Source organism: Strigops habroptila (assembly GCF_004027225.2).
Source record: "Strigops habroptila isolate Jane chromosome 13 unlocalized genomic scaffold, bStrHab1.2.pri S16, whole genome shotgun sequence".
Taxonomy (NCBI): Eukaryota; Metazoa; Chordata; class Aves; order Psittaciformes; family Psittacidae; genus Strigops; species Strigops habroptila.
In genome coordinates, this window is record NW_022651054.1 from 8,235,077 (window position 1) to 8,245,022 (window position 9,946).

Below are 9,946 nucleotides of genomic sequence, written 5' to 3' on the forward strand. Positions count from 1 at the left end.
AAAGCTCATGCAAGACATCATGAGGTTTATAACAAGGAAGGTAATTCTGACCTCATTTCAGCAATAATTCAATTTGCTTCTCTAATTATAAACAGAAGTCACGCTTTTCAAACTCGATATTCATATTATATTATAAATACACATACCACTACACTATTTGCGTGGCAGTTCAACAGCCATTACAACAGTTTCACAGCATTTCTATTTCTTCAAACCGCTTTCAAACAAAACACTTGAAGTCTCTTACTGCAGGACACCATGTGCACATAAGGAAGTCTCTTCTTACCATTCCTCCCCAAAGCGCACACTGGTGGCAGATACACTTCTTACAGGTCCAGCAGAAAACACTAAGTTTTTCATGATGATTTTCACACCTTTAACAAAAAAACACACGTATTATCAACAGAAAATAGCTATGAATTTTCTGCAAATTCAATTTAACATTTTCACCTGTTTTGCTATCCAGTACTGAGAGTAAAAATACCACCGATGAATCAATCCCATTATTAAAGTCCTGATCATATGCTACCTAAAGTAACCACAGAGCAATGGCTCACAAGCTATTTGGACAAATCGATCTTTGTCATTTCTTAACATTTCAGAAACAACATCGATCAACAGACTGAGCACAGACCGGGACAGACCTCAAATACAGGCCTCTCCTTTCCCCCTCCATTAGGATTCAGGAACTTGAGGAGGAGGCAGCCACAGAACACACAATTGGTCCCTGTTCCTTTATCAATGCTTCTTCTCACACTTTTCTCCTCCAAATCTCCAGAATATATCTTAAAACATGTAATAGGACTGCTAATGGGATAAAACCAGGAGAAAAGCCTGCTGAGAAAGTTCTGAGAGTTGCTCCTACGAAGAGAATATATCAGAAAATACAAGGGGCTCCAAAGACAAGGAAGGAGAGAGAACAGCAGTCACATGTAGTAATAGCAGTGCTTTCTGTGAGACTTTATGTATTTTCTTTGATCTCAATCTGGGTTTATCAATTACATTTTCACACAGAATTAGACGACATCTTCTCAGAACAGCTTCTCTGCTTTTATGTGCTGAGATACCAAATGAGCAGCCACAGTCTTAATGGGACTGCCAAATGAACAAGCCATTGAGAGGAAACTTTTATTTCAGCTGTATGGTCACTAAGAAGGGCTAAGAGCCTTAAGAAGTATTACCACCCTTCATGTTTCCTGTATCTCTCATTTTAACTATACTGAGCCAAACTACTAGTAGTTTTCTAGGCAAAGACACTGAAGAGTTTTTCTTGTTCCATTAAGTATGACAGAAATGAACTCCAACTTTTAGTCAGACAATGAGCACAATTCAGCTTTTAAGTAAAAGTTATCAGTTTGTTCAGCTCCTTAGAATCAGAGAAATTAAAAGCCTGCTTATATAAGCAAACTGCAACATGCTCTATGTGAAGAATGCTCCATTTACTTGTCTTTCTCATTTTCTTCATGCTTTGTGAGATTGCAGAGTTGAAGTGTATCCAGCTGCTGTGTGACCTCTTCTGCCCAACGACAGTTTACAAGCTCTCGTAGCTGCAGTGGAGCTCTGCAAGAAGCATGGCTAGAGTTAGAGCAAGAACTCACCTCCAGGAGCTAGAAGAGAAGCATCATTGACTTAATTCAGTTCATTGATTCTACTCTATGGGAAGAACTCATGGGCAAAAAAGCAGAAGCTGTACTAGTTATTTCGGGGTGGGGTGGGTGGGGGGTGGGGACAAGACCAACCAACCAACCAAAAACCAAAGTAATGTTTGAAGTCAACATGGGGAACCCAAGAACTATTTCCAGATTTTTTGAGACTCCTGGATAATGCTGGGCAAATAACTTTCTCAGTGCTTCTTCAATTTCTTTCATTATTCAGCTATCCCCAGTTCAATGCTTCAATTATCCCCATTGTGAAATTAAGATATATTTACCTCCTTACAAGCACTTTAGAGCTACTGATCAAATACTTTAAAAGCTCAATATTTAAGAAGTTCCATAGAAATGGTCAGTTAGTTGGGTTTAAATACTTCCCTTTCCTTAGGGGAAAAGAATATGCTACCTTCCAATTTTTCGTCTATCAAGAGCTAGAATTGCTAAGTACCCAGAACTAGAAGTGCTAACGGAGGCCAGGCCTTGCATTAAAAAAACCCAAACCAAACACCACACTGTAGCTACCTCTCAGATAAATCTGCAACACACAAGGTAAGTCACACAAATTACAGGTGTAAAAAAAAAAAAAAGCACACATTTCAGTCTGAAAACTGAAGTTTCTGGTGTCTGACTCCTGCGAGAAAAATATAAAGAGTTCTAAGGGGAACACCATCTAGTTACTCTTATTACACCAGTTACATGCACTGAAAACAGCAGTGGGACAGAGGAAGAATAAAGATCTTCCTTATCTTGTCGCAAAACTAGAACGTATTTTACAGAAAGTATTTTACCAGGGTAAATTTTTATAGTAACAGCAGAGAGTCCCTAAAAAAAATAAAAATAAAAATAAACCAAGCTTACAAATTCAGTGCAACATGCACTGAAAAAAGGATTGATTTTAACAGGACAGTACACCCGATTCCTGGTAATTTATTCCGGATATTAAAAATACCTTACCTACAATGAGGGCACTGAGCTCTTTGTTCAGTCAGCCAACGCTATGAAGGAAAAAGGAAAAACATTTTTAAAGAGGCTGTAAAAAAAGAACTGCAAGCAGTTCATTTCATTCATATCATTAATTGGGAGTTTCCTCTTCTTCTTACAGTCTTTCTATATTGCCCCCTACCCCCCCCCTTTTAAGATTTATAATTTAGCTGTTCGACCACTTAGTCCCAGAGGTATCTTAGTAACAAAGGAACCACTTTTCTTTAGATGTCAAAGGCACCCCAGTTAAAAATATACAGAAAATTCTGAGGTACCAAATATTTCACTAGAAGCCACAGACGGGGGGCAGACTCCCATAGTCACAGACTGTAGAGTGTGTTTCAACAAAAGAAAGCAAAAGATACAAGAAGCCTATTTTTTAGTCTAAATTACAGTCTTCAAGGTAACTTACTTCTTCCTCTTGGGCTATTTATACACATATTAGATACCTGTGGATCAAGGATCAAATCCACAAGGACTCTTTGAATCCTTCTCTTCCAGAAAACTCCAAAGACAAGTAGCTGAGGAAGGAACTTCGCCTGCCCACTACAATTTACAAGTGTAAAAGCGCAGCAGTTAATGGGCTTATATTTGTCAGCTCACTACCACATTTAAAGATTCTCATGAATAATCTCTCACCACCCAGCAACAATGTGTTGCTAACATTCTTAATGTGTAACATGAATCCTTCACCTATAGTTCTTGTCAGAGCTTTCAAAGCAAATGATTGTCTGTTCTAGTTTCTGGAAATACTACCAGAGGACTGAAAACCTCAGCTGAACCCTCTCCCACTGCACCAACAGCTTCCGGACTTCAAACTGAAGTGTTATACACTGGGAACCAGGACTTAATAAATGAATTGGGATTCAGATGCTGCTTCAGCCTGCTATACCAGGCTCCCTTAAGAAAGACTTAGCCTGTATCTGCTCACACTATACTAGTTTGGCAAGTATTCTAAAACATCTCCAGGGTGACAAGAGGTCATGTTATAGAATCATAGAATAGTAAGGCTTGGAAAGGACCTTAAGATCATCTAGTTCCAACCCCCCTGCCATGGGCAGGGACACCTTGCCCTAAACCACGTGGTCCAAGGCTCTGTCCAACCTGGCCTTGAACACCACCAGGGATGGAGCATCCACAACCATCCTGGGCAACCCATTCCAGTGCTTCACCACCCTCGCTGTAAAGAACTTCTTCCTTATATCTAATCTAAACTTCCCTGTTTAAGTTTGAACCCATTACCCTTGTCCTACCATTTACAGTCCTAAGGAAAGTCCTTCCCCCAGCATCCTTGTAGACCCCTCAGATACTGGAAGGCTGTTCTGAGGTCTCCACACAGCCCTTCTCTTCTCCAGCTAACAGCCCAACTCTTCAGCCTGTCTTCATACGGGAGGTGCTCCAGCCCTCTTATCATCCTCGTGGCCTCCTCTGGACTTGCTCAACAGCTCCATGTCCTTTTTATGTTGAGTACACCAGAACTGTATGCGTACTCCAAGTGAGGTCTCACAAGAGCAGAGTAGAGGGGCAGGATCACCTCCTTCGACCTGCTGGTCACGCTTCTTTTGATGCAGCCCAGGATACGGTTGGCTTTCTGGGCTGCAAGTGCACACTGCCGGCTCATGTTAAGCTTCTCGTCAACCAACACCCCCAAGTCCTTCTCTGTAGGGCTGCTCTGAATCTCTTCTCTGCCCAGCCTGTAGCAGTGCCTGGGATTGCCCCGACCCAGGTGTAGGACCTTAAACTTGGCTTGGTTAAACTTCATAAGGTTGGCATCGGTCCACCTCACAAGCGTGTCAAGGTCCCTCTGGATGGCATCCCTTCCCTCCAGCGTATCAACCGAACCACACAGCTTGGTGTCGTCGGCAAACTTGCTGAGGGCGCACTCAATTCCACTGTCCATGTCGCCGACAAAGATGTTGAACAGGACCGGGCCCAACACCGATCCCTGAGGGACACCACTCGTTACAGGTTTCCAACTGGACATCGAGCCATTTACCACAACTCTTTGCGTGCGGCCATCGAGCCAGTTTTTGATCCACCGAGTGGTCCATCTATCAAATTGATGTCTCTCCAACTTAGAGACAAGGATGTCATGCCGGGACAGTGTCGAACGCTTTTGCACAAGTCCAGGTAGATGACGTCAACTGCTCTGCCCTCGTCCATCAGTTCTGTGGCTCCATCATAGAAGGCCACCAAATTGGGTCAGGCAGCATTTCCCCTGAGTGAAGCCATGTTGGCTGTCACAACACCTCATTGTTTTTCATGTGCCTTAGCATGTTTTCCAGGAGAAACTGTTCCATAGATTTTGCCAGGCACAGAGGTGAGACTGACTGGTCTGTAGTTTCCCTGGGTCTTCCATCTTCCTCTTCTTGAAATGGGGGTTATATTACCCCTTCTTTCCAGTCATAGGAACTTCACCTGACTGCCAGGAATTTTCAAATATGATGGACAGTGGTTTAGCAACTTAATTCGCCAGCTCCTTCACGGACCCGTGGATGGATTTCATCAGGTCCCATGGACTTGTGCACGTTCAGGTTCTTAAGATGGTCTCGGAACCTGATCCTCTCCTACAGTGGGCTAAGGTCTTCATTTTCACAGTCCCCTGCATTTGCTTTCCAAGACTTTCGTGTGTGGTGGTCAGAGCATTTGCTGGTGAAGACTGAGGCAAAGAAGTCATTAAGAACCTCAGCCTTCTCCAAATCCAATGGTAGCCAGTTCTCCTGAATAGCTTCTGGAGAGGGCCCACGTTGTCCTAGTCTGCCTTTTATTTGCTACGTATCTACAGAATCCTTTCCTGTTATCTTTTACCTCCCTTGCTAAACTTAATTCTAGATGGGCCTTAGCTTTCCCTAACCTGGTCCCTAGCTTCTCGGGCAATTGCTCCTATATTCTTCCGCCAGGCCGCCTGTCCTCGCTTCCACCTTCTATAAGCTTCTTTTTTCCCCTCTAAGTTTCCTCAGCAGCTCCTTGTCCACCCACGGAGGTCTCCTGGCCCTCCTGCTGCACTTTCTTCCTAAGTCGGAGCATGCAACACTCTTGAGCACATAGCAGGTGATCCTTGGAATATCGACCAGCAGTCTTGGGCCCCCCTGCCCTCTAGGACTGTATCCCATTACTAAGTGAGGTTCCTGAAAGAGGCCAAAGTCTGCTTTCTTGAAGTCCAGGGCAGTGAGCTTGCTGCATGCTCTTCTCACTGTCCTGAGGATCTCAAACTCAACCATCTCGTGATGCACTAGAGCCAAGGCTGCCCTGGAGCGTCACATTTCCAGCCAGTCCCTCCCTGTTGGTGAGCACAAGGTCCAGCAGGCACTCTCCTTGTCGGCTCCTCTATTGTTGAAAGAGGAAGTTGTCTTCCACACAATCGAGGAACCTCCTGGATTGCTTGTGCCTGGGCCGTACCATCCCTCCAACAGATGTCTGGATGGTTGAAGTCCCCCCATGAGGACAAGGGCCTGCGAGCGTGAAGCTGCTCCTATCTGTCTGTAGAGCGCTTCATCCACAGAGTCCTCTTTGATCAGGCGGCTTGTAACAGATCCCCACCATAATGTGTCCCCATTGCTGTTTTCCCTTTGATCCTGACCCACCAAATACTCTGTTACCTCATCACCTGTCCCAGACAGAGTTCCATAACTCTCTAGCCTATCACTGACATAGATTAGCAACGCCCCCTCCCCATCTGCCTGGGCCTGTCTTTTCTAAACAGCCTGTAACCTTCCACTCCGACACTCCAGTCATAGGAGCCATCCCACCATGTTTCTGTGACACCAATGACATCATATTCCCCTAGCCTTATGACCTTCCCAGTGCTCCATACTGAGAGATGCCAATCAGCATTTCATTCCTGTCCCAATTTTGTCTTCCACACAGGCATCACTGACTCCGAAAAGATGCCACAGATGGGATCATTATATGTCTGCTTCTCAAAAGCAATTATCCAGACAGTCCCTGTAATTAGCACTGCTAAATGCAATGCACAGCCTGCCTCATTTTTCCTCACGGAGTTGTAAAGGATCCTGAAAGGGAAACTGAAGAGCCCAGGGCAGAAAAAAGGAATCTTTGGAGCGCCAGGGAAAGGGACAAGAAAGAAGCAAGAATGTGTTCATAAGATCAGTAAGTTTTAAGTTCATACATTTGCAAGAATAAACTATAATGAGGAAACTCACCCGAATACAACTGAAACAGCACAGCTTGGAGCAATGAGGACACAGGCGTGCATCACGCAATTTCTCCATACAAATAAAACATCGGAATACTTCAGCAATGCTCTGCAGAGGGTAGATTATCACTACTGTTAAGCCATATACTTCAAGCATATCAGAGTTGCATTTATTTTCCAGGCAGAGTGCCAGGTTTCATACACGCAGTCCCACTCCAAACAGCTACCAATAGCACATCTTGGAGTCAAAACACCATGTCAAACACTGTGGCTCTCCCCCCACTTCCTCCTACACTACACCAGCTCTTAGCGCACATTTTGATACACTCTTCTTCAAGGAACAGTTTCTTTGTTTGGCTCATCTTTTTTGACGTGGGCCTTTCTGAAGCCAAGATATTATTCCTGCTTGTGTTCACATGGGATTGAACAGATGCCAGAAGAAACTTGCACCTGCAGATTCTGAGCACACGAGGTTCAATGTACTTGCACTAAACTAATTCAAAAGCGTGGTAAGTGCATGTATGTGTTATACAGAATGCTAATGAGACGGGCTGAATTGCATGGGGCTTTTTTTTTCTTTTTACTTTTATCAGGCTTACATTTTTTAAGGTCTACCATTAGCACTAGCTCCACAATATCTACACTCTCTCACACCCCATTTAATAATTCTCTGGCAATAAAAGTGTAACCTGACATATTATTTTTTACTATACCCATTTGAAGAGTGAAGCATTTTGTTCTAGAATACACCACGTCAGCTCTTTACATTCCCAAAATGAGAAAGGTATTTTGAAATACCAAGCTATGCTTGCTTTCCATATTGATAAGATTTTGCACTCATAAGAAGTTTTACATTCTGTATCGTACAGGAGTTAGACCCCTTCTGGCTTTAACTACAGAACTCTCAGATTCTTCAGATGGGCTATTTTTTTCCCCCAGAGTTGAAATTATAAATGAGCACAAAAGCAAGGCATATCTTGAACGTGCAGATACCACAGTATCTCCCACACATTACTGCCTTCTTTAATGGTTGCAAACCATTAAAACGCAGTACATGTATTTACAGGAAGTTATCACACAAGGTCTTGTTAAATTCTACTCCGGTTTGGCTACTATTAATACGGACAACAGCGTGTACAAGCTGCCCAGGTCACAGACAAGCACCACTGAGAGCTGTGCCTTCACGCACGGCAGGGCGCGTTCTATCAGCGCCAGGTGTCCGTCCAACCCGTTTATTTTCTCACCTGGCCTATGTAAAACAACCGCGTGTCACCCAGAAATATCACCTCCTTACACCCCGCTTCCTTCCTGCCGGCTCACCGGGCACGCAGGAGCAGGGCTCGGCGAGATGCGCATCCCTGCCCGCGGCACAGCTGCCATCTGTGTTCCGCCTCCGGGACCGCCCACAGCTCCGTACCGCTCGGCTTCTCTCCCCACACACAAGGGCGAGGGACCAGCCAGGGGCTCCGTGGTCCCGGCGCCATGCGCCAGCCCTTCCCCGGCCCGTAAACAGCTCAGGCCGCACGGCACAGACCCCACCGGGTAGGCCTGGCCCTGCCACTCCCCGCCCCCCACGGAAGGGTAGGTGCAACCGCCACAGCGGGCCGTCCCCATGGGCCCGGGGATGCGCACCCGAGGACACCACGCTACCCCCAAGCCGCCCTTCTCGCCTCCCGGCGACACCGCGAGCGCAGGAGCCGCCAGGCCGCTCACCTCCACGCTCTGCTCGTCCATGGCCGCGGCCCCGCCGGGGGAGAGATCCCCCCCCGACCACGCTCCTCACCACACTGCCCCGAGCTGAAAAGCAATGGCACGGAAAGGGCGGTCAGGAGCCGCCGGGCAACGGTTGCGCCCGGACCCCCCTCATCTGCCCTGCCACGGCCGCGGGGAGCGCGGCTGCTTCTCCCGCCCCAACCGCCGCTGGGCGGGCGGTGCCTAACCACAGCCCGCACTGCGCACGCGTGAGGCGCCCTCACCGCGGCCCGCCCGCTGCCGCCCCTTCCTTGCGGCGGGATTCCCGCAGCGTGGCGCTGCGGCGTCTAGGGCGGGATTTCCGTGCTGCTGCTTCGCTTCCTAGGGCCAGCGGCTTTAGAAGTGCCCGTGGGCTGCCCCGCTGCGGCAGTTGGGTGCCATGAGGCTCCACAAATGGTAGGGCTCGATGGGATCGCAGCTCAGGAGGGGGCTGCAAGATGGTGCCAGGCCCTGGCGTTGGCCTCTCCGCAGGCATCCGGCTGGCTCGCCCTTGAACAGCTCCAAGATGCACGTTAGGAAGAGGCTCTTCTACAGCAGCAGCAGCTCAATTGGGAGCGGCGGCTGCGGGCGACTGCTCTCGCCGCTCTCCCAGCACAGCTTGCTGAGGACTTCCTGGAGCTACCAACGGCCCTCGCCACTGCTCCAGGCTCCTCTCACCAGCTCCTTGGCCAGCTGCTGCTGCAGGCTCCGTGACCGACAGGCGGCGGCAGCATGCTGCTGCTGTAGCTTCTCCTGCAGCTCGCACTGCTCAGCCTCCTTGGAGCGCAGCAGCTGGCAGATCTGCTCCGGCCGCTGCCGCTGGTTGAGCTCCCGCAGCCGCTGGAGCTGCCATGCCTGCCTCTGCTCCCAGTTGCAGTGCAGCCATTCGGCCAAGAGCCTCCTGCCCCTCTTTGCCGCCTGCTGCAGCTCGCGGGGTTCAGCGGTGAAGTGGCCTGTGGCTGCCCTGCCCTTGAGCCCGCCCAGGTGCTGTTCTTACCGCATCCCACCCTCCCTAACCCCCTAGACTTCTCAAACACAGGACTTGGACAAGAAAACATCGGTCATCTAATGCCATCTCCAGTGAGCGTGCAGTTCTACTCATGGCCTTTCTGAGTCTGGCTGTGACTAGTCCGTCTCTGAACATCATGACACATTCTGGTTATCTTGCGATAACAAGACCTCCATATAACATGAGCAAAACATGGGGCTTGGGACTCAAGTGATCGGGGGGAATGGGCCCGTGCCCCTCACAAGGACGCCGTGGCCCCTCATGTCCTGAGTGGTGGGTTACCATGGTGCCCTTTCCAACGTGCCTTTTGTGACCCACCAGGGTGCCCTTTGTGAAGGCGCGCTTTGTGATGTGCCCCTTGCTGACACCCAGGGCACTGTATTAAAGTCAACCGGGTCACATCCCTCACGCCAGTGT

General features: G+C 48.0%; 1 protein-coding gene across 4 annotated transcripts in view; it reads right to left on the reverse strand.

Annotated features, from left to right (window-relative positions):
- Positions 1-8,739, reverse strand: part of TRIM37 (tripartite motif containing 37) — a 32,030-nt gene extending 23,291 nt beyond the window's left edge. For 3 of the 4 annotated variants that reach the window (XR_003989525.1, XM_030472243.1, XM_030472244.1), the window contains exons 1-5: positions 8,503-8,737; positions 6,797-6,898; positions 2,607-2,647; positions 1,444-1,560; positions 287-374 (exon numbers count right to left, since the gene is read on the reverse strand). Coding sequence is in view for 3 of the 4 variants with exons in the window: in XM_030472243.1 (XP_030328103.1) it covers positions 287-374; positions 1,444-1,560; positions 2,607-2,647; positions 6,797-6,898; positions 8,503-8,523 (369 nt within the window). In the remaining variant the exon portion in view is untranslated. Of the gene's footprint in view, positions 1-286; positions 375-1,443; positions 1,561-2,606; positions 2,648-6,796; positions 6,899-8,502 lie in introns of all 4 variants that reach the window. The other variant, XM_030472242.2, reaches the window with a different exon arrangement.
- Between the last annotated feature and the right edge of the window lie 1,207 nt (positions 8,740-9,946).